Here is a 21,765-nt window from a genome sequence, read left to right on the forward strand (position 1 = left end):
ATGTTAGTTATCGTGCATACATATACTACACATATGTCGAAGTAAATGTAGGATAGTTTTCGTGGATGTAAAGTTTTGCATGATGGAGAGATGGCAGAATATGATGGTACCTGATGATGGTACCTACTGACGGTAGGTTTGGTCAGTTGATTTAGATCATCATTGTCGAATCCGAGGGCATGGTGGGACATTGCTTGTCTAGTGATGAGATCGTCTTGAGATCATCCTAAAAAGAAGCTAGATGCCAAGACAAATATTATTGTCTACTGAAAGCATGTAATAACATGGAATAGGTTAAGGTATATTTGCCGCATCCTCCCGATTTCAGCTTTGACCTTTTTTGACCGTAGTAAGTATTACTTGCTATGAGCTTTGAAGCAAAAGTCCACAACGACTACTACGACTATTACGACTAAAGTATCCAGGTTTAACTAAAGCTACCTGGGCAAAATAGTCATAATAATCATCTGCCTCTATTTTGTATTTTAGTCCTTCTCTATAAAAAGTCTCGTGTACAGATCTATACAACAGCTGCTTGTATTGTACAATACACATCCATCCATCCATCCATCCTACATATGTATACACATAACTATACACATATGTACGTCAAGTGGTAACTAATAATAATTTATGCAAAGCTACTAGGAACACTTATTTCATTGGTACAAATGTAAGTTTAAGTTGTATTAAATGATCAGGTACAAGCAACAAGGCAGGCTCCTTCCACCTAGCAACCACCCCCCCCTTTTTAATTATTCGGTCCCTTTTAAAATCCAAATCCATTTAAAGTTGATTTAAACGGCCATTCCGTTCAACGTCCCGACTTTCCTGCGACCCGCCTTTCATTCTCTCCCCCACCGCCAACTCCAAACTTGAATCAATAATAATAACACTAGTTCTAGCACTTCTAGCACTTCTAGCACTTCCAGGCTTTTAGTACCCTTCTCTTCCGCCAACTTCAAGCTAAGCTTGCTTAAGACGACTTTTCTGCGATTCCTGCGACATCTTGTCTGCGACTTCTACGGCTTCTACGACTCTTTGCGACTTTCTACTTCTGCAACCTTTTTTTTCCACTTCATCCCCTTCCCTTCTCTTCTTATAACCTCCTATGTTTACCGATAAGCCCGATTATTATTCCAAAATGAACCCTTCTGATGAGGAACTCGACCGCGACTGGAAGCCCAATGGCCGCCGTCCGCAATCGTGAGTTCTCCTCTTCCCCATTCTAAATATGACCCATAACAAAGGGATAAGAATGGCATACCAAAAATATAAATATATTTGATATACTACTAAGTAGTACACAATAAAAAAAAACAAAGAACTAACAAGACATTGTTTCTTACAGAACAATTGCCCGCTCTTTCAGCCAAGAGCTGATGGATATCTTCCGAATTGAAAACAGCATTACCGACTTGGATGAGCAGGTGGATAGGCGGTATGTCCCGCACAAGACGCTCCCCCTCCCCTTTTGCCAAAGCCACCAAAATACTATACCCAGTTTTTCCAACCATACCCAACTTGGAAAACGGGCGCTAATACACAGTCTTCCCGCCTGTCAGAAAGCAACAAGTCACGACTGGTCAGACCGAACTAGAGGCTCTCGAGGCTAGGATCAAGGAAATGGAACAGCGATTGAAGAAGCAAAACCCCCCAGGGCAAGCAGGCAGCTTGAGTCCCCGAGCTCAACGACAAGCTGTTAATGATGCTTTTGGCAAAGCACATGCCGAAACTGAAGCCGCAGCGCAACAGCAGAGATCCCGGCCAGGAACTGCCAAACAAGTTCAGCATGCACCTGCACATGGAGGAGCTATGCCTCCGACTCCAACGGCCAGCGAAGGTGAATACGTACTAGTTAATCATAGCTCCTCTCGTGACGGCGGCGCCGATCCTCGGATGTTTACTGACCGTGTCTACGTTTCTCAAGATGGCGACCGCGACCACTAAGTGGACAAATCAACTATAATTGTTTCAGCTACCCTTTTGCCCCGTCGCCCGCGCCCCTTATCCGTTACGAATGATTCGTTGTTTTGGCTTTTATCCGACTACCCCCCCTACCTCTTCTTTCTAGGTAATCGAACGACTAATGGAGAGCACTCATGCGTCATCAACGACAATAGCCGGCCTCACAAACCGACCTTGGACAAGACCTCGGCAATGACTCGGCTGGAGTACTTGGATACGGCCACGAAACGGAGCTACTTTCTATTGGGGTTTCCGGGATGCGACCGCGAACGATACTCGACCGATCCGACTTCTCGCTAAAATAAAGGGGGCTAACACGAATCACATTTTTTTAGTCGTTGACGAACCAAATTCTAGTTTCAAAATATACCCTCGTTTGGAGAAAGACGCATCGACACCATTTTCCCCCTCGTCCGTCTGGCGTTGAAGGCGTCTCATCTTCTCTTTCGTCAGTTCGTTTTCATCTTTGGACCATTTTAGTAGCACCCATAAACGAGAGGGGAAGGGGAGAAGCAGCTTTTAGAAACGAAGCAGCAAGAGTTAGGGGGGTCCAGTCGTCCATGAACAAGACGTCGCAGCAGTCGCTCATAGCATTTTTTGGCTTTGCATGGCATAAGGTCTGACGTTATCTTTTTTGTGAGTGAAGGGAAGCCTCTGTCTTAAAGAAAGGGCGACAGTGGGGAAAATGCAGAAGGGGTCCTCTGGATGCATTGCGCACCACCATCACCAGCTACTAGGTAACTGGCCTGCCCAAAATGAGTATCATTGTACATATCTGCCCTTTTTATATCATTTGGGGAGCGCCGTCGAGGCATCCTGGATAATTCTAATACCCACTGCATTCAAGTCATGTGTGCGTGTGTGTGTCAGCCGTGATACTTGGATAATTGTCGGCTTCATATGTGTGCGTACCTACGAGTGGGCACGGAGATAAATGCTTATGCGGTCTAGCTCTGAAGGCCACTGTCATCATATGGGCCGGCAGTCCTTTTACTATTATTACATCGTCAACACCTACTGTAGGTAGTGGCTCATTGCGCGAACCTTTGCATACATCTTGCTCTATATCTAGTGGGTATCTAGCGCCACAAACCCACCATCTCATCTCACCTCATCTCATCTTCATAATCTACCTACAGTAAGTAATACCGTTTTCATGTGGTGATTCCAGAGATGAAGTTGAGAAATACAGTACATACAGCACCCTACCTAATACCTATGCACCCCAACCACACCACATCCACCTCTTCCATGTGGGCAGATCCGTACAACACATTCTCGGGGCCGTCACTATCTTCATACCTGCTTCCTCATGCATATATAGGTGCCTATATATGTACAATGCGCTGCAGACATGCGCACAGAAACCCAGACGCTAATTAGTCTCAAGCTCTCGGGGCCGAAGATTAAGTTCGGCGGGTATGTATATACCCCATACATACATAGGACGGAACGATGCTATAGATAAGAATAAGAAATCAAGATTTTAACATTAAAAGGCAATGAAAAAGTTTAAAAAGGTAAAAAAAGAAAGGGGGTTGCCTACGCTAGTACGAAGATCAAGAATATAAAGATCGAGACCGCAACTAGGATTCCAAAGCCCCTTGGATACGAAGTCAATACGAAAGCTTTACAGAGTCTAACACGGCAGGCAGGCTACGTTGGTCACACTGCACGAGGCAAAAGGCAAGATGAAAGCATCAATTTATCGAACCAATCTCTCTCTATCATTATTAAGTAGGTACTAGTATGGTATGTCACTCGTCTATCTCAACAAAGAGAGGTCCAAGATTCATACATACCTAGCACGTATGCACAAACATGAAGAATTGCGTCTAGGGACCCAAGACTTGCCCATTATGACAGCAAAGATGTCAGGCGTAAACACCCATCCACATCGTTTGACATCCAAGGAGGCAAATGAATCATCTCTAACCCCCAATCCTCCTCCTCCTTCTCCCAGCTCAACTACGGCCTTCATCTCCAGCCTTCTTCTCTCGTTTATTATTGTTGGTGTTCAAGAGCTTGGGGGCCATACCAAACTTTCTGTTGGCAATGTCGAAAACAGCAAAGCCACTCTTGAGGAAGATATCACCAAAAATACCCTGCATCTCACTAAAGGAGCCAAGAGACTGTATGCCAGCATAGCACAACTCATTCGATGTGTGGGCATATACAAAGTACGCACCGGGTATCGATCCAGTAACCGTGTTTCCTGCAGCGTCGCCGAGCTCGTAGATGAAGTCGGGCGGAGTTGAGTTGCAAGGTATCACCCACCCATAGTCCCTGTACGAATAATTGGCTCCAGGGACGCTGTCAAAGTACGTGCTGACCGCCTCGTCTGGCGCGAAGAATAAGGTAGAACCCGTGTCGATGATGACTTCACGTGCCTCGTTGAACTCATACTTAATTTCTGACCCCCCGATAGAGAAGCCCTTGTGTGAAACAGTCCAGAAGCCGTCTGTGGTATCGACGTCAACATACTCAACCTGGTCGCCATGTAGGCTGTCGTCAATGTAGCCAAAGTTGAAGGTACCATCACTGCTGTTGTGGCGTAGGTCGACTGTGAACACGGGCTGGCTTAACGTTTGGGGAAGGAAATCCAGAAGACCCTTCTGAGGAGGGACCGTCTGGATGATGGAAGGCCAAGCAAGACCCACGAGGCCAGACATATACGCAGAATCGGTGAACATGCTCGAGACCTCAGTGGCAGACTCAATTGTCATGTTAGCAATTGAGAGGTTGCCAAAGGAGATTGTGTCCCGGTAACAAATGCCTTCAGAGGTGGAAAAGTCGCCATAAATGATAGACCACGAGCAGTTCTGGACCAAATGGGCAGTGGAGGACTTGGAGGGGTCCCAAAGAGTCTGTCCGGCTACCCCTTTCTTGTCCGTGTCGGTCGAGAATAACCACCTACGTCAAATGTTAGTCATTGGCGCGCCGATGTATACAATAATGCACGATAGGATTTTCAGGGAGATCGTACGTGTCAGAGGAACCGGTATCAAGATCTAGAAACAGTTCCTGAGGGGGTTCACCGATGCTGACCGGGGTGATCCAGAGGAGATCGCCATCACGCGAAGACGCAGGAGCAGAGCCTCCTACAACAATGGTTAGTTATCGGTGTCCAGATTTTTTGAAAGTCATGTGCCTTCTTCCACTCACCAATCTCAGCATCCACGGCCTTGCGGTGAGTAGCCTTGTGGGCATCGACAACTTCCTGCAGACCATCGGGAATTTTGAGCTTGTATTTCTTCAGGGTTCTAAGGTAATCAGTCGGGCCATGACGCGGGAGGTCAGCATTGTGGGCGACGGGCAGTGAGACCGTCTTACCGGCCTTCGCACCAAAGGCTGGAGATGAGGTGACAACGGTGAAAAGAGAGACACAAAAGGCTAGTGCCACGAAAAAACGGGTGAAGGATGCCATGTTGATGGATCCTCTGATAATGTAACGTTCAAACGATCGTGACAGGATCAAACTAACGAGAGACTCGGAAGAAAAGGTGAACTTCGGAGGTGGAAAAAGGAGGCAGAAGGGAAGAGGTGAAGAAGGAAGGAGCTTTTATTGAAAAAAAAAAGAGTGGATGATATTATAAACGAGTGTGCGAGTGCGTGTGTCGTCAATGGTAGCGAGAAGGTACACGCAGTAATTTCTCAAGAGATTAAGTACCTGCCTACACGTGTAAGTTAAGTTAGATGTATATGTACTTGTTTTGGCATGTCACAAACCAAACATAACAAACGACATCAGACCAAAACTGAACCTGAGGGGACGTGTACTGACCGGTACTGACCGGTACTGACTACTTACAGGTACCTAAGGTTAGTAAGATATAAGGCAGTAGTAGCTGAGGCAGTTGCTCGTCACTAACCTTAAACTTCAAACGGAAGGAATATTGGTTGGATTTGTTGGTGATCTTGCCAAGACGGGTATGCGCAGCTTCCTTTGGGACGGAAGGGACGACAGAGGACCTTACAGGCTTACACGATGATTTTGCGTAACCGTCACTGCCTTCAATACACCAAATAAATAATAAATGTACGTGCCTGGAACCTATATGGAACTTGCATGGATAATGCCGAAGCTGAGTTGAGATGTTCAATGTTGACAAACATCAATGATTACATTGAACATGACAAACTCCATGTCACTCAACATACCTCAGGAATCAATAATATGTACGGTACCATGTATCATCTATAGTATCATATGCAGGTACATACTCACTACCTATGTATATACCTACATTTGATGTTATACACGTACAGTGATATCGATGGAAATGGAAATATAAATATCGTCCAACCATTTCATTACATACTTTAGTACACCTGATAGTATTGAAGTAACATCGAATTCAAGGTTGACCCTGCTCTACGTCCTCCATTTCATATAAAAGAAGATGGATACATACATCACATATGTATGTATGTAGACATGTACGTCTCGATTCCATAAAACACTCACCCTACATACATGTATACTTACATACTTATATCGTCCTCAGGGGCTCATACATGTATGTAGCGTATGTACCGAGCCAACCCGCAAATCAATGTGTCTTTCTAAAACGGTTGCCAGGGGAAAGAACCTGTACTACATATATATGTAGGCACTGATATGTAAATATGGATGTAAATGGCAAACAGTCTGCTACAGGGTCTGACGTTACAGAGAACAAACTAAGATGAAGTCATGTACGAGCCCCTTGCGCCGGCAGTCTACCCGTGAAGAGCACAAACAGGAACGCTTGTGCCGTAGAACGTGTTACACACATGTAGGTGTGGATTGGCTATATGTCTCTAAGTTGATACCTACCTACTACATGTACAGTAAGTATGTAAAGGCACATATTGGAGATACATATTCTATACATAGGTATGTAAGTGGATGAGCATCTACATGTAGGTACCTATACTACAAGTATAGGTGATGTACTTGCTCAAACCAGCTCTCTCACCTCACCTGATAACTAGGGCTGTAATTAGGATTGTTGCTCTTAGTTGCTCTTAGAAAGCTGTCTTTTATCATTCGTCAAGGTCTATCTGCACCCTAAGTATATGTTTATAGTTCATCGTGCTTTTTCCCTGACTCCTCCTTTTTCAGTTGCTCCTCGGACATGCGCTTGATCATCTCCTCCAGTTCCTCCGCCGTCGGGCCCTTGCCGTCCTTTCCGAGCTTGATGAAGTTCTCCCGATCCTTTGCATCTATTGTGGGCTCTGACCCGTCACTATCCGTCTTGGTAGATCCCTTCTTGGTCTTAGTCTTCGTCTTACTCGATTTCTTCGAGCTACTCTTCTTCTTGCCCTTCTCCTGGCTCTTGATAGACTTCATAAGCAGATCCATCCCTGCCTTTTCAAGCTTCTTCGTCTTCTCCTCAAGATCCTTGGCAAGCAATACGGGGTCTGCTGTCTCAGGAAGTTTCTCCTGTTGAGCGATCTTCTCCTCTAGCCAAATGACGATAGAACTTGAAAGGCCCGTGATATCTTTCAGGTCATCAAGAGTATACATAGGCGGCACTAGAGCGGGATCTTCGGTGGCAGTAGTAGTAGTAGTTGAAGTGGTGGTTACGTCATCTTCAAGACCTTCAAAGTCAGCATCCTGTGAAGGAGCGGATGTGACAGTCGAGCTTGATTCGCTAGTGGAAGAAATGCTGGCGCTGAGGGAGGACATCTGTGCATCTCCTTCGGCAATCTTCTCTTTGATATTGTCGATAAAAACGTTTGTCTGATCCAGTGCAGATTTCAAGCTCTTGATCAGGTCAGGTCGCTTACGTGCCTCCTCCATTCGCTTCTCAATGGGCGAGACAAGACCTTTGAGGCTCTTGAGTTTAGACTTAAGTTCTTCACGGGATGCATCAGCGCCCTCGTCGTTGAGCCAGTCACTAACATCGCTAGCTTTGCTCTCCAACTTGCTGCGCTCTTCCGGGGAAGAGGCGGCTGTGAAGGATTCGGTTTCTAACAAATCCCTAACTCGGTAAGTGAAGGCTTCAAGCTGGTTCAAAGCCTCCTCTCTCAAACGCCTGGATTTATCAGACGCTTCAAATGCCTGGAGGCGTTCCTTGGCCTTGGCGAGTTCTGATTTGGTTAGAGCAGGGATGCCCGCCTTCTCTACGGTGTAGTCTATCGGGATTACAACAAGCTGCTTCTTTTTTGGGGCAGAGTTGCTCTCCGGGGATTCGGCAGGCACTGAAGACGCAGTTGTGGTTGTTGAAGAACTGCTGGAATCCACAGAAGTCGTGGCCGTTTCAGTAGATTGAGTGGTTGAAGCACTCTCAGAACTCTCAGAAGCCTCTGTGTCGGCATTCTCGCCATCTTTCAAGGGCTGTTGGTCCTTGTTCTTCCCAAATCCGAAGAGATTCTTGACACCATCCATGACCGAGCCTTCCTTTTCTTGTACTTCAGCCTCACATGCGATAGATGCGCTATCAACTTCCACTTCACTGCCTTCAGTGCTAAGCCGTAGCTTGACCTTGAATTGAATATCGGAGTGAGAGCAGCCCTTCTCAGCTAGAGATGCTACAGAAGCCGTCAAATTCTTTGTCGTCAGGGTTTTGGTCTCCTTGTCAACCAAGGCACCTTCAGTGGAGAACACCTGCTGATAGAAATGGACAGAGAAATCTTCTTGGTTTGTAAAGGTAACTTCCTTGGGAGCGGCGCTGAGAAGAGACCTCTCAGTCCAGAGTCGCTGTTGCTGAGGCTTGTCATTGGGGTTCGTCCACTTCATCCCTGCCGAGTAGAAGGAGGCATCAGATGCTCTGATCTCCTTGACTCGGAAGCTGGGGCTAAGCTCTGCTGCTCGAAAAGCGGCGCCGAAAACAGCTGCCTCGTCTGAGTTGACATTACTGCGAAGCTTGTCACTTCCTGCAATCTTTTCGAGCTGCTTCTGGACAAAAGGTGTTCGAGAGGCGCCACCATGAAGAATGATGGAGTCGAGTTGTTTAATATCAAGCTCGGCTACCTCTAGTGCCCGTAGAATGATGGCACCAACTCTTTCAGCATGCACTTCGGCCATCTTCTCGAAGTCTGCCCGATTAATCTTGTATCTAAAGTCAATATCGTCGTAAAGACCTTCAAAACTGGCACCACTCTCAGCATTAGCGCTGAGAATGTGTCTCAGCCTTTCGGCCTCCTTGAAAAGCTTAGCCATAGCGCGCCCATGTCCCTGAACACCTTCTGCCGCCACCGAGGCCTTCTTCGCAGCGGACGTCTCAACAAACTTGGAGATCATGTCGTCCACAATCAAGTAGTTGAGAGCATCACCACCCAGAGTCCTGTCCCAACCACTTCCCACAACCTGCACTTCCTGAACCGTTTTGTTAAATTTGCCGACATCCTTAACAGATCGACCCTGAAACTTCATGATGGTTGCCTTGGCGGAGCCAGCACCCATGTCGAATACCATGTGATACTCTGGTTTGCCTCCTCCGTTGACGGTAGGGAACGTTCGGCTCGTAGCGTAGTTCAGCCCAACGGCAAGACCGTCGCTAATCAAGGACAACACTCTGAGACCAACAAGCTCTGCAGCTAACTGCACAGCGCGCTTCTCTTCAATAGTGTAGTATGGCGGGACGGTAATGACGACAGATCGGACGTTGCTGTCGGAGCCAGCCAACGCCTCCGCATTGCGCTGAACACTCTGGAGCTCCATTGCCAATAACTCTTCCACCATCCATGCTTCCTCATTGGGCGTAGCCTTGCTTTTGAACGCAGCAGTACCGCGAGTCTTGTGCGCCTCTAATTGTAAAGCGGGGTGTCTTGCAGCATATTCCTTCACAATCGAGTCGTCTGCGGGAAGGCCAAGAAGGACTTTGAGGTTCGGGTATACATCGCCGGGGAATCTAGCGGAAAGGGCTACGGCGTCGGAGCCATATGTCCTCTCAGGGTATGAACCGCTCTTTGGTGCATTTTGTGAAGGTGTAAATGCGACTGCGGCAGCCTCTTTTCTTCGCGAGTCCTTGGTTAGGACGATCTCGAGAGGTATGCCGGGTTTAACGAGAGTGGCCTTGATATATTCGGTGCCGAGATCAATACCAAGAACAGCGGATATGGCGAGAACGTTTGTAGAGAATAAGAAGACTACACATAATAGTATAGATCGAGGGGAGAATATTTGTGGCATGGTGGGCAAGGTTAGGAGGGGTGACTGGGGCGAGAAGCTCGCCAGTGAAAGTTGTTGAGACCAGCTGCTAAAGTGTTTAGTATTTTAATACCGAGTGCGTTGCTCGTGATAGTTTTATTTTAATACCTCCAGCTACTAGATGATTAGTAGTTCTAGGTAGGTATTCAACTTCAAGTTATGTAGGAGAGATTAAAAGTTGACTTTTGTTTGTTTTGTAAGGCTCCTGTCCCTTATCTTTAATGTTGTCTTATAAACTTGAAATATTTCTTCTATTTTAATAGAATCAATCTGGCCTCTACTAAGAAAGTGAATACCTACAACTACTAGGTAGTAGCTGTGTTCCTGAGGTTTTACCACGATGGACAGGGATCCCCACTGGACCCAGGCCGCTTTTAATCTGAAGCGACACACCCCCCATTTGCATCAGGCTGCCATCAGCACCTTGGAAGGGATGTCGAGCTTGAGTAAAAGCAGCAAGTGCGCTAAGCCCAGCTGGTCCTCAACGTTATGAACTTCACCGCAGAGGACAGCTTGTTGGAATTGCAACCCTTGCAAAGTGGCTGACTTTTTATGCAGAAGACACTGATAGTGATCTGATTGGATCGATAACCAAATGTGGATCTATAATGATTCGAAATTGGAAATTCAATTGAATCCCATTTGCACCTTCCAAGCCTTCCAAGAGATCCTTTGCACGCATTGAGTTGTGGCTAGGTAATCATTACTTAACTGCATCTCCCCCCTTAGCCCAAGTTGCCCCGCGTTTAAGCAACGAACTTCAACGAAGCGCTAATCGGCCTACCTAGTACCGAGTACATACTTAGGTAGCAAATACTATTCAATATCCAAGACCAGGAACCTGGTTGAGGACTACCCGTCTGCCCCGTGTATACACACACCCGGGGCATAGAATGTTACCCTAAACCCTATGTACTGTTCTATTAACACATACTGCCCACAATGCCCAAAGTCGATAACGAGATCAATGGGCGTCTAGCCCTGATAACAGGCGCTTCTGGAGGGTATGCCAACTTGATACCTATGCCTTTTATCTAATCTTGTCTGCTGCAAGCGTTGACGTATCCTAGACTCGGATCTGCTTGCGCTCGAGACTTGTGGAATAACGGTGCCTCCCTAGCTCTGACTTGCTTTCAGAACAGAAAACCGTTAGATGATCTAGCCGAGGAGCTACGAAAATCAGATGGTGGTAGTGAAGGTCGCAAGATTAGTATCCATCGCGTGGATACTGCCTCGGCCGAGGATATCGAGCGGCTCTTCCACGAACTCAAGGAGCAGCATGGGCAAGATGGTCCAGATATTCTAGTCTCAAACGCGGGATATGGGAAGAGACAACCCGGCATTCTGGATGTGAGTCTGGAAGAGTTCGATTACACCCTCAACGTGAACTTGCGAGCTTCGTTCATCCTTACAAAACTGAGCATTCCGCACATGGAAGCCCAAGAGTGGGGACGAATTATATTCATCTCTTCTATCGCCGCGCAAGGGGGGGGCATCAACGCTTGTCACTATGCAGCCTCGAAAGCTGGTCTAACGGGTATGATGAAGAATCTGGCCATGAAGCACGCCAAGGTAGGGATTACTGTCAACGACGTAGCCCCGGCCATGATTGGCGAGACCGGGATGATACCGGACGCGAAATTCGTCGAGGGTACGCCGGGCGACGTGAAGAATATTCCGGTTGGTCGATTAGGGATGCCGCAAGAATGCGCAAACGTCGTTACCATGATGTGTAAGACAGGCTATTTAACCGGGCAGAGCATTCTACTGAGCGGTGGTCTGAAATAGGTAGTTATACTTGGGTTCAGCTTGTGTGTTTGCGCCTTTCAAATCTGACATGCATTCGGCATACTTGCTCAGTCCAGCCAATTGAAGAAAAACACGATTAATTAATTGGCTTACCGTGGTATAAGCTGTGTGAGGCTTTTCTTTTATGCATAGGTATGCTGTTACTTTGTGTAGGTTAGTAATTGCATTATATCGTCAGATATGTTTCCAGGTTAGTTGGAGAAGTATCAATTGATAAACCCGTTACTAGTATCTTGAATCTGATTTAGCACTGATGCGTGGTGATCTACGCGGCCTGCCGGCCAGTTACGGACAAGGCTCAAGCATACAGCCGGCACGGGGTGGCGAATTCAGACGCCGGGACGGAGACCTTGGCGCTCCGTGGCGACTTACATATATGATAATGAAATGTTCATTTAGCGGGCGCAACCACCTTGTCAGCCTGTGTAACATGCCTTCTATGTATCACGTTTGCATATGTACCTATATTTGCCTTCCATGCTTCTTTCTGTACATAAATTTATAAAAGTAAAAATAAAGATGACTCAACTTCAAAACCTTGGCGAACATCTCATCTTAAGCTTTTATAACCTGCTCACTCATTCGACATCAACTTCCCAAACCCCTCATAACTCCGCGTATTTTATCCACGGATCTTCAGATTTACATCCAAGCCCCTCTTCGTTTCGAAGGAATCATAGTCTATGCATCTGTCCGTGGCGATAGGGAAACGACATCACATTGCATCAATGTGTTGTAGATAACTTCACAACTCCATGAAGTCATCTGAAATCAAACAGAAAGATTGGCATGAAGATTGTCTGTATCTGCGAGCTATTGTTTTAAATAATTACTGTTACTATTTACATTCGAGATCAGAAAAGGGAAAGGTCTCTCCAACAGCCATTGAAAACATAGACAAGGAGAGCCAAAAATCAAAAAATTCGCAAAATGGGAACACCCTTCATCTCACACCTGGAGCCCACGCGGCTAGACGGGTATGACCGAACGCTACCGCACGACCAGCAGCCGGTGGGGGCGCAGATTCCCAAGGTGTTCTGCGATGCGATGGAGGTGCGCGAGGCCGTCTTCGTGCGCGAGCAGGGTGTGCCTCTCGCCAACGAGCTCGACGCCGATGACCCCCGCTCCTGCCACTGGGTCACCTACGCCAGCGTCAACCGCGTCACCGCCCACGAGCAGCGTGACCCTTCCACCGGCAAACTCCTCCACCCACGCCGCTCTGAGACTAGCTCCATACCCATCGGCACCCTTCGCATTGTCCCCTTCCCCCACCCACCGCACCCCGTACCCGGCGGTAGGTACGTAGACAATGTACTACTACCACAGGAGGAAGAAGCCGACGGCGACGACAAAGAAGCAGAGGCCACGCGGTCAAAAGACCAGACCGGGGACGCCGCCGCCGCTACCAACAGACCCCGAGCCAGGACCCTAACCTCCGTAGAAGAAGAGCGGCAAGCCTCCGCCCTACCCTTCGGCACAGACAGACCCACAACATTTCACGACGGAAAAGAGCCGTACGTGAAGATGGGGCGCATGGCCGTGATCCCCGAGTTCCGGGGCCACCACATCGCGGGCCAGCTCTGGCGCGCCGCCCGCAAGTGGCTCGAGGACAACCCGGCCTTCTTTAACCCGAGCGTCGCCGAGCTCGGCATGGACCAGCTCAAGGCCGGCGCCCCCAGCGACATCCCCAAGTGGAACGGTCTCATCTGCTGCCACGCCCAGGAGCAGGTCGCCTCCCTGTATGAGCGTTGGGGCTTTCGCGTTGACGAGGGCATGGGCAGGTGGTTTGAGGAAGGGATCCCTCACGTCGGCATGTTCCAGCGGCTGAATATCAAGAACGTTACTCCGAAAGTATGATGTATATCACATCACATCACAGAAGAGCAGATGGGAGGTTTTAAAAAAGGGGAAGATTAAACTAGGTATCTAGAGCTGCTTACTCCGTTATTAGCGTTGCTATTCATCCCATGACACGTACGCAAAGATTTACAACGATATCAATTCGAGCATGACCAATTTTTTTATTAGTTTTCATCTCATGAGTTTCAATGTGAAGTATCTAGTCAGTGCCCTAGGTATTTAGAGAGTAGCAATATCACACTACGCAATCACAATCCTACTAGGGACAAAAGACCAGTGGTGAGATTAATTGTTGTTTCAGTTCATGATGCGCCCGCAACGGGCAGAGCCTTTTATTGAGGAAGCCCTATGTGACTAGTATGCCATAAGACCACATCCCGCCTGAGCCAGAAACGCACAAATGCAGTGTAAAATGCCCAGATCGTCCACGCCGAAGAAAACCCAGAAAGAGCAAACCGTTTATCGGTTGCTCTTGGCGACACGCTCCAACTCGTCCTTCTTCTTGATAGCGTACGAGTTGCTGCTTCCCTTGGCAGCGTTGATCAACTCCTCAGCCAGGCACTCGGCAATCGACTTGACGTTGCGGAAAGAGGCCTCTCGGGCACCGATGGTGAGAAGGGCAATGGCCTGGTTCACTCGTCGGAGAGGAGACACATCGACGGCCTGTCGTCGGACGGTACCGGCGGAACCGATACGGGTGCTGTCTTCTCGGGGACCGCAGTTGACGATGGCATCAACAGCAATCTGGATAGGGTTCTGGTCGGTCATCAGGTGGATCTGTTTTTACTTTGATTAGAATATTATTCCCCCCTATACACTTTGCGAAGGGCGCCTTACGATCTCGAAGGAGTGGGCAACAATTCGGACAGCCATAAGCTTCTTTCCGTTGTTGCGGCCGTGCATCATAAGTGAGTTGGTCAATCGCTCGATGATGGGGCAGTTGGCCTTGCGGAATCGCTTAGCGGCATATCGTCCAGCGGAGTGAGGAATGTAGACGGGGGATCGGATCTGGATGTAATCGCTGTAGAAAGAAGTCTTGGTTAGTATGTCGCATTAAACATATTAATTGATCGCGTATATCGGTGTTGCAACACAGTAGAGGTTGTTGTAGTATAATATCGTATCGTATCGCCTAAGTTGAAAATATGGACAAGAGATATCGATAGACGTGAAAATTGATTGGGTAACTGGGTAACTAGGTCGACTTACGTCAATGAGATATCGCGGATCTCGACATCCTCGTAGCTCCCTGCGCAAATTGTTAATTATGTTGCTTTCTTGTTGTGTCGCTCGGCAGTTCAGTCGAGGAATGAAGGGTATCGGTGACAGAACATACATCGGTTGAACAGCTTAATGCTGCCAATCTCGGAGGTAACATCCTTGGGAAGGACCTGGTAGGAGGAGGACTCGACCTCGACCTCGCCGTTGTCAGACATGTTGATTTAAATCTGGCGATTTGGCGATCTGGCGTACTGGCAATAAGACTGGGTGTTGTGGAAGGTCGAAGGTAGAGATAGATTGGTGGTGGGGAGGATCGCGAATTCAATTTCCACTGTTGAAGTTCAAAGTCTGAGAAATTTTGGTCGGGTACATCCGATTGTTTGAATATTCCGTGGGTAAGAATTGGTGCGCTAGTCTAGGGCTTCGATTGTTTTAGTACAAGTACGGAAGTACAAGTACTAGGTAGTTAGTTAAGTGACAAGCAGCTGGTTGACGGTTGATAACAATGATAAGGCTTGTTGGTCCCTGGAACTTCGTCTATTTAAAATATGGGGCCACACGTGATCAGTTAAATACTATCACAACTTACAAGAAACATCAATAATCCCGGTGTTATTCAACTTCAATGTTATACGGTACATGAACCTGTAAACCTCATATCACATACCCAAATCAACAAAATGCCCTCCCCTCTCCAGGCTCATCCACCCCAAGAGCTATCTTCCCAATAGCCTTCCCAGCATCAAGTCTTCTATGCACCTCCCTAATCCCCTCCGCCGTAAGCCTAACTCTCTGCATAAGGTGGCACTTTATAGTACCTTGATCCATCAGTTGAGCCATCTCCTCGTACCACTCGTGGTGCTTCTCCTCTTTATCATTAAGGTAGTTGTGGTACACTCCAGTCCCCAGCCAGCACCACGCGAACGTTAGCGACTTGCTCATCATCTGCGTCCCGTACATGTCGAACTTGGCCTGTACAATGCTACAGATCTTGCCAAACGGTACCAGCACGTCCGCAACAGGCCCGAGGTACTGCTCCGTTCGCGACGTGATGAACGCATACTTCAGCGGCGTGTCCGCCGGGAGGTCGAGGTCCTGGATCTGCTTGACAATGTCTTGGCGATGATTGATCACGTGTGTCGCGCCCATCTTCCTGGAGAACTCGACCGTCTCTGGCCTCGAGGCTGTCGTAATGACGATGGGCAGTTTTAGCACGTTCCGAGCGATTTGGGACGTGATCGACCCCATTCCCCCACCACCGTTGATGATTAAGACTGCTGCCTTTTCCCCTTGTTTTATTTCTAGCCGGTCAACTAGAGATTCGTAAGCTGTGGCGTAAGTAAGTGGCATTGACGCCGCCTGAACGAAGTCTAGCGACTGAGGTTTATGGCCAGCATGGCGCTCGTCCACGAGCACCTCTTCGGCATAAGTCCCTTGCTTGGCGGGGTTTGCAAGGTAAAAGACATCATCACCAGCCTTGAAATGGTTCACTTCCGGCCCCGTCTCCAGGACAACCCCAGCACCATCGTAGCCGATGATATGGAAGTTGGGCGATTCTTGAGTCAGTGACTTAACTCGTTCGTAGTACTCAGGGGGGTCGTCATAGATGCCACCGCGGACCTTCAAGTCGATAGGGTTGACTGAGATGGCTTTCACCTGAACCAACATTTGCCTGTCGGTTGGCTTTGGTGGTTTAGGAACTTCCTTCGCTCGCAAGTTCTCGATGGGGCCATACTCGGTAACTCCTACGGCTTGCATAGTAGAGGGGGCCATTTCTGTCAAGGAATAATTTTGGTGATATATGTTTATCCTTCGAAAGATGGGTGCGCTTCAGTATTGTGACAACAATTATATTCTTGGCTTACAATCGGAGAACTACAGCCCCCTAAATTATGGATTACCCTCCTCATATATAGGAGGTTTCGATATCCCTTTGACATTACGCGCTTATTAAGTCACCATGAGGGGTACTCCAAAGCAGCACGCCTATCAAGCTTTTACCGAAATGCGAAGTGCGAAAACCGACACAGAATCTACCGCGTTGCTTACTGATGGACATAGCGATCGCGATGATGTTACCCCTATCCTCTATTCACAGAGACTGCCTCTTAAATATAAACAGGAGCTTACTGGTGTGTAGAATGAGATAAGGTACGATGACGGATTAGGGGCCGGCTAATATAGGCTCGGGACCGACATGAAGTTGGCGTGACGTCAATCATGGCGCCTCGACGAGTAGGTAGTTCCGGAACGTTGCCGGGAACGTATAACATACCCTTCCGGTCGTCCGTGAGTACCGATATGAACAATCGAGCACGAGACACAGATGTTTTAATACCTGGTGTACGAAGTATTGTAACCTCATAACATGTATTACCAACCTCCTCATGCCCCGAGTGGCGATGTCTTCCATTAGTAAGTCCAGTACTTGACATAGTAGTGCCATCAAACATCTCCCCTGCTACAGTACATACCTACTCAGCTTCTTCCTATCGCAGATTAGCGAATTCATCTCGGCGGACGCCAACATGATGTTAAGACGCAGCATACGCACCCCCTATGCTTTCACGAGAGTGTCTTCAAGCTAAGAGGCTCCAGTAGCTCATATGGTCTGTGAACGACTCCAAGCACCCCCCCTCCTTTCACCCCCTTATTCCTATCGTCACTTTGTCGAAGCTTGGTTGATTCCTGGACGGCTAGCTGTTTGGTGCTAGATAGTCGAGGCTTATAATAGATAGCCATGGAATACTTATGGGTATGGAGAGCTACCCATGGAGGGATGAAGCATCCCTGGCTTCGGCCATCACGATGCCATCCACCGCGATTCGCCGTTATTAAACAAGACTCAAGGGCTTTGCCAGTGGCTAGGCCACCTAAGTATTTTTACAGGATGATATATACCTACATAGGTATATGTAATGGATGGAATCAATTACAAATACAGTGTCCCAGACAATCTCAAGAGGAGCCATCTGATAACATTGCAACTAAGCCTACCTGCTTAGTATATGTGCTGACAAGCCTCAAACGATTCGGAATGCGGAACATCCCCTTGAATACACATGCGCAGGTGATCGGCGTAAGAGACGGCCAAACAAGGAATCGTGCTTACACCGTTGGTGGCATTCAGTAGATGGATCCCTTGGCAAAGGCTGGTTTGGCCAATGTACAATACGACCAGTTCTTGTGACGTGGACTTTATCCCTAGGTACATGCAGTATTGAATCCTTCGTCGGTAGTTACATCCTTTAACCACAACACTGGACAAGCTATCTGGCTTAATCCTTAAGGTCCCTTCACTTATAACCTACCCTCATATTTAACTAAACATCTATTGCACACAACATCTAGTGCGAAGAGGTTCATACCCATTCTTCACCTAGGAAACACATATATACCTACCTACCTACCTACCTATCATACCAACATGGAGCGCCTCCCCGTAGAGCTCACCCAGCAAATACTCACACACCTGGACCTCGCATCCCTCAAGAACGCCGTCCTCTCCAGCCGCACCTTCCTCGACGCCTTCCAGGGCGCCGACGTCATGATCACCAGCGAGATCCTCATCCGCGAGGTCAACCCCGGCGTGCTGATCGAGGCTGTGCTCGTCGACAAGTCCTGGCAGCCGGGCGAGCCTAGAAGGCTGTCGCAGTGGAGTGTCCTCGACGCCTTGCCGCAGGAACGGTGCCATAAGGTGGTCAGTTACTTGGTCGAGGGGGTGGTGAATGGGACGCTGTATTAAGCTGGCATGGCTGTGCTGTGCTGTGCTGTGCTGTGCTGTGCTGTGCTGTGAGGAACGACATCGGGTTGAGCGAGAGCGCTTTATTGCTTTCAAACTGTACTGTAATGTCGCAACCTAGTTAGGTGGTGTGCGCATTCGAAAGGCCGGGGAAGAGCGTAACGTGTTTCTTTGGCCATTACGCCGCATATGCGATTGTATATGCATCTACGATTATAGCGTCAGTGCCATTACCACCTACCTACCTACCTACCTACTTACCCAATTGCACACCGACTTTGCGAATTGGACAGTCTTAGCGACTAACCGATTTGCTAGCGTTCGTATAGGTACCGTATAGACCACGACGTTACTTGGGGTTATCTGGGGACCCATAGAGATCGCCGCTACGGACAATACATCCTATCTCTTGGATTAGGGCTAATGTATCGCCTGTTTCAAGGTTCAGAATACCAGAAATGGGGGAGGAAACTTGGGAATATAGAGAATATTGATGATATACGTAGGTCTATATATACGTACGATGGGGAAAACCGTAATACAGTATGATATAATATGACTGATAATTGGTCTCAACCAACCAATCAATCAACCCACTCTTCTTTTCACCCCTTTCAATACGTAGGTAGATAGGTAGATAAATACTTAGGTAAGTAGGTCTGTTGAATAAATTTGAATTTCGTTTCTTTCGCTCCTCAAACGCCGTGTACACTTTCTTCTCTTGAACATTAAGAACCCAAGGTAAACGACAAAAAATCCGCAATAATAGTAGGGGAATTTTACACAAATAGGTACCGGGAGGTAGCCTTTTCTTTCCCCCCTTTCAAAGAGAAAAGAGGGGTTCGTACACATGACTTCTACCACCCAGCCAGCGGATTGGCTTAGTGATGTCTGGCTCTAACCAGTTTCCTAGACTTCCCACAGCTGCTACTGTTGTTGTTACTGTTGTTATCCTAGGACTACAACCAAAGAAAAACTCCCAAGTCCTACTTTTCTCCTTAAGGAATGGGTAGTCAGGGCTCATTCGGTTGGAATTAGGCTTGCTTCATCTGAACTTGGCGTAGATGACGAAGAAGATGAGGATGACCAGCACGGCGACGATAGCGATGGTGATTACCCGATTCGTAGCCATCCTAGAAAAGCCCTAGGTTAGTATTTTGTACGGTGCATCGAAGAGGGGAGGGGAGGGGAGGGAAGCCAGTACCTACGAGCCATGCCCCTAAGCGTCTTGACGCTACGGTCGACGTAGCCTTCGCTCTCGTAGAGGACCTGTCCGGTGTGGGTGATGCGCTCGCGCTGCTGGTGAAGGTCGGCGAGGGTGCTGGCACCGATGGCCTCGGTCTCGTTGGCGAGGGCCTGGGAGGAGCGCAGGCGCTGGGTGCTGCGGTCGAGGCGGTCGGTGCCGCTAAGCAACTGCTGCCGCTGCTCGAGCTGTAGGTCGGACGGCGTCCCACCGGACGGGCTATCGGTGTAGCGCCCGCCGAATAAGGCCGCGCGGTCTGAGGCGAGAGACCGTAGCTTCCGCTTGTACCCGTCTACGTCCGTCTCGAAGTTCCGGAAGCGCTGGTTGATCTTGGGTCGCGATGAGGAGGGGATGTTTTGCTTTTCCAGTCGCATCTGTCCTAACTACATTTAGGGAAGGGTCCCATCGAGTTAGTTAAGAGCGATTGCCTGGTTATCACATGGGAGAAGAGATATAGCTTAGGGAATGGATGGGGAATGTACCAGCTCATCTGCTTCCTCCAAGGCCCGCTCGGCGGCGCTGATAGCGGCCTTGCGCGGCTCCCCGTTCAGCTCGGGGATTTGGTCGAGCTTCTGTGTCAAGTCGGCCTGGACTAGCTTAAATTCAGCCTCATAGCTGCTGAACAGCTCCGAGCCGGCGTCAGTGTCGAGTGGGTTGGCCATGATTGAATGGCGTTGAATAAGGATTGGTCTGATTCCTTTTATCTCCTTAGCTCGTCTTCGAGGCTCCTATATCGTTGAAACGGTAGGATTTTTATCGTTAAAACTGGGCGAGAAGTTTTGGAATTGTCGGCAAAAGAATGGTTATTTTTTATCGTTGTAGAGATAGTCGTCGATAATCTTGGATGATTTATGGATGGTTTATGGATGGTTCGTGATATGGAAGTCGCAGGAAAGATCATGTGTGGTTGCGTAAGGTTGCGTAAGGTAACCCAGGAACAGCAGGTCGTTCCCAGACACGGGTAATTCTGGCAGTCACAAGATCCACCAATGCGATTCAGACCACTGTAAGATTCAAGTGGGTCTATAGTTATACCCACCTAACTACTTCAAGGTTAGTCCAGTTACCACTGCAGTCTTGTCTGACTCTAGCCACACCACATAACTAACTATTCAGCCACACTACAGCTAATATAGTGGTCCGTGCTCTACATCGTCGCGAAAAAAAAGTATTTCAATCATTTTCATCGATCCATTTTCTAATTTTTCTTCTTCTTCTTTTCTCCATAAAGTTGATCCCCCGGAAGCAGATAATTAAGGCTCTGCGTCTTATTTCATAACGGACGCCGAGTTGTATTAGCCGGGCAGACTAAAACATGGAGCTTTAAAGAATTGTGTATTAGACGACGGTTTTCGAACCGCTGTCTCTGTATATTCGATCCCGTTGAGCCTCGACATTTCATCTGACATCTCATCTTTTTGTGAGACATCAAATTTACCCCATTTCCAGGTTAAGCCTTTGCATATTATGTTGGTGCTGTAGCCCTATGGATATGACCCGTCAGAAAAGAAGATGTGTTTTGACGAAACCGGATTGTATGATACATGTACTGTATGTACATTTGCCAAAGTCTTGAACACTTGAAATTTGAATTCACATGCTTCTCATAGACTCATAACTACTACTAGTAGTAGTTCGTTGTCATGTTATCGAACACATGTGCATGATACAACATTTTGCACACCGATCAATCACAAATGTGCACTAAAATAAACCTCCACTAGAAACTTCACATCTTTTTTTTTCTCTATTTTTTTCAGGCATCATTTTCAACGTGGTCAA

General features: G+C 47.8%; 9 protein-coding genes across 9 annotated transcripts; 4 read left to right on the top strand and 5 right to left on the bottom strand.

The window, feature by feature from the left end:
* The first annotated feature begins 952 nt into the window (after positions 1-952).
* GGS25DRAFT_170617 (uncharacterized protein) lies at positions 953-2,383 on the top strand. The gene is made up of 3 exons (XM_049256558.1): positions 953-1,206; positions 1,352-1,441; positions 1,566-2,383. The coding sequence occupies exons 1-3, from the start codon at positions 1,112-1,114 to the stop codon at positions 1,948-1,950; spliced, it is 570 nt and encodes a 189-aa protein (XP_049118644.1). The 5' UTR covers positions 953-1,111; the 3' UTR covers positions 1,951-2,383.
* Positions 2,384-3,639: 1,256 nt separating this feature from the next.
* GGS25DRAFT_170633 (secreted aspartic proteinase precursor) lies at positions 3,640-5,599 on the bottom strand. The gene is made up of 3 exons (XM_049256559.1): positions 5,134-5,599; positions 4,955-5,069; positions 3,640-4,881 (listed from the first exon to the last, which is right to left on the bottom strand). The coding sequence occupies exons 1-3, from the start codon at positions 5,393-5,395 to the stop codon at positions 3,933-3,935; spliced, it is 1,326 nt and encodes a 441-aa protein (XP_049118645.1). The 5' UTR covers positions 5,396-5,599; the 3' UTR covers positions 3,640-3,932.
* Positions 5,600-6,824: 1,225 nt separating this feature from the next.
* Positions 6,825-10,435, bottom strand: GGS25DRAFT_480296 (actin-like ATPase domain-containing protein). Its single transcript, XM_049260075.1, has one exon. The coding sequence runs from the start codon at positions 10,088-10,090 to the stop codon at positions 7,034-7,036; it is 3,057 nt and encodes a 1,018-aa protein (XP_049118646.1). The 5' UTR covers positions 10,091-10,435; the 3' UTR covers positions 6,825-7,033.
* A 335-nt stretch (positions 10,436-10,770) lies between these two features.
* Positions 10,771-12,148, top strand: GGS25DRAFT_480297 (NAD(P)-binding protein). The gene is made up of 2 exons (XM_049260076.1): positions 10,771-11,112; positions 11,179-12,148. Exons 1-2 carry the CDS (start codon positions 11,051-11,053, stop codon positions 11,894-11,896), a joined length of 780 nt encoding a protein of 259 aa, XP_049118647.1. The 5' UTR covers positions 10,771-11,050; the 3' UTR covers positions 11,897-12,148.
* Positions 12,149-12,734: 586 nt separating this feature from the next.
* GGS25DRAFT_170709 (acyl-CoA N-acyltransferase) lies at positions 12,735-14,005 on the top strand. The gene has a single exon (XM_049256561.1). It carries the CDS (start codon positions 12,848-12,850, stop codon positions 13,772-13,774), a length of 927 nt encoding a protein of 308 aa, XP_049118648.1. The 5' UTR covers positions 12,735-12,847; the 3' UTR covers positions 13,775-14,005.
* On the bottom strand, positions 14,006-15,434 carry GGS25DRAFT_170708 (40S ribosomal protein S5). The gene is made up of 4 exons (XM_049256560.1): positions 15,114-15,434; positions 14,987-15,026; positions 14,615-14,798; positions 14,006-14,554 (listed from the first exon to the last, which is right to left on the bottom strand). Exons 1-4 carry the CDS (start codon positions 15,211-15,213, stop codon positions 14,237-14,239), a joined length of 642 nt encoding a protein of 213 aa, XP_049118649.1. The 5' UTR covers positions 15,214-15,434; the 3' UTR covers positions 14,006-14,236.
* A 115-nt stretch (positions 15,435-15,549) lies between these two features.
* Positions 15,550-16,947, bottom strand: GGS25DRAFT_170784 (quinone oxidoreductase). Its single transcript, XM_049256563.1, has one exon. The coding sequence runs from the start codon at positions 16,769-16,771 to the stop codon at positions 15,671-15,673; it is 1,101 nt and encodes a 366-aa protein (XP_049118650.1). The 5' UTR covers positions 16,772-16,947; the 3' UTR covers positions 15,550-15,670.
* A 1,331-nt stretch (positions 16,948-18,278) lies between these two features.
* GGS25DRAFT_170818 (uncharacterized protein) lies at positions 18,279-19,119 on the top strand. The gene is made up of 2 exons (XM_049256564.1): positions 18,279-18,960; positions 19,070-19,119. Exon 1 carries the CDS (start codon positions 18,426-18,428, stop codon positions 18,741-18,743), a length of 318 nt encoding a protein of 105 aa, XP_049118651.1. The 5' UTR covers positions 18,279-18,425; the 3' UTR covers positions 18,744-18,960; positions 19,070-19,119.
* A 569-nt stretch (positions 19,120-19,688) lies between these two features.
* On the bottom strand, positions 19,689-20,909 carry GGS25DRAFT_170779 (vesicle transport V-SNARE protein). Its single transcript, XM_049256562.1, has 3 exons — positions 20,466-20,909; positions 19,945-20,366; positions 19,689-19,873 (listed from the first exon to the last, which is right to left on the bottom strand). Exons 1-3 carry the CDS (start codon positions 20,643-20,645, stop codon positions 19,786-19,788), a joined length of 690 nt encoding a protein of 229 aa, XP_049118652.1. The 5' UTR covers positions 20,646-20,909; the 3' UTR covers positions 19,689-19,785.
* Positions 20,910-21,765: the final 856 nt, after the last annotated feature.

The sequence above is a fragment of the Hypoxylon fragiforme genome (genome assembly GCF_022984875.1).
Source record: "Hypoxylon fragiforme strain CBS 206.31 chromosome Unknown GGS25scaffold_3, whole genome shotgun sequence".
NCBI classification, from domain to species: domain Eukaryota; kingdom Fungi; phylum Ascomycota; class Sordariomycetes; order Xylariales; family Hypoxylaceae; genus Hypoxylon; species Hypoxylon fragiforme.

Excerpts from the sequence above, each read along its gene's own strand:
- GGS25DRAFT_170617 (XM_049256558.1), top strand. The coding sequence starts at position 1,112 with ATGTTTACCGATAAGCCCGATTATTATTCCAAAATGAACCCTTCTGAT. Across the intron at positions 1,207-1,351 it reads AATGGCCGCCGTCCGCAATC|AACAATTGCCCGCTCTTTCA; the intron begins GTGAGTTCTCCT and ends TGTTTCTTACAG. Across the intron at positions 1,442-1,565 it reads GATGAGCAGGTGGATAGGCG|AAAGCAACAAGTCACGACTG; the intron begins GTATGTCCCGCA and ends CCCGCCTGTCAG.
- GGS25DRAFT_170633 (XM_049256559.1), bottom strand. The coding sequence starts at position 5,395 with ATGGCATCCTTCACCCGTTTTTTCGTGGCACTAGCCTTTTGTGTCTCT. Across the intron at positions 5,070-5,133 it reads GGCCGTGGATGCTGAGATTG|GAGGCTCTGCTCCTGCGTCT; the intron begins GTGAGTGGAAGA and ends CCATTGTTGTAG. Across the intron at positions 4,882-4,954 it reads GATACCGGTTCCTCTGACAC|GTGGTTATTCTCGACCGACA; the intron begins GTACGATCTCCC and ends CATTTGACGTAG.
- GGS25DRAFT_480296 (XM_049260075.1), bottom strand. The coding sequence starts at position 10,090 with ATGCCACAAATATTCTCCCCTCGATCTATACTATTATGTGTAGTCTTC.
- GGS25DRAFT_480297 (XM_049260076.1), top strand. The coding sequence starts at position 11,051 with ATGCCCAAAGTCGATAACGAGATCAATGGGCGTCTAGCCCTGATAACA. Across the intron at positions 11,113-11,178 it reads ATAACAGGCGCTTCTGGAGG|ACTCGGATCTGCTTGCGCTC; the intron begins GTATGCCAACTT and ends GACGTATCCTAG.
- GGS25DRAFT_170709 (XM_049256561.1), top strand. The coding sequence starts at position 12,848 with ATGGGAACACCCTTCATCTCACACCTGGAGCCCACGCGGCTAGACGGG.
- GGS25DRAFT_170708 (XM_049256560.1), bottom strand. The coding sequence starts at position 15,213 with ATGTCTGACAACGGCGAGGTCGAGGTCGAGTCCTCCTCCTACCAGGTC. Across the intron at positions 15,027-15,113 it reads CATTAAGCTGTTCAACCGAT|GGAGCTACGAGGATGTCGAG; the intron begins GTATGTTCTGTC and ends CAATTTGCGCAG. Across the intron at positions 14,555-14,614 it reads TTGCCCACTCCTTCGAGATC|ATCCACCTGATGACCGACCA; the intron begins GTAAGGCGCCCT and ends AAGTAAAAACAG.
- GGS25DRAFT_170784 (XM_049256563.1), bottom strand. The coding sequence starts at position 16,771 with ATGGCCCCCTCTACTATGCAAGCCGTAGGAGTTACCGAGTATGGCCCC.
- GGS25DRAFT_170818 (XM_049256564.1), top strand. The coding sequence starts at position 18,426 with ATGGAGCGCCTCCCCGTAGAGCTCACCCAGCAAATACTCACACACCTG.
- GGS25DRAFT_170779 (XM_049256562.1), bottom strand. The coding sequence starts at position 20,645 with ATGGCCAACCCACTCGACACTGACGCCGGCTCGGAGCTGTTCAGCAGC. Across the intron at positions 20,367-20,465 it reads TGGAGGAAGCAGATGAGCTG|TTAGGACAGATGCGACTGGA; the intron begins GTACATTCCCCA and ends CCCTAAATGTAG. Across the intron at positions 19,874-19,944 it reads CTTAGGGGCATGGCTCGTAG|GATGGCTACGAATCGGGTAA; the intron begins GTACTGGCTTCC and ends GGGCTTTTCTAG.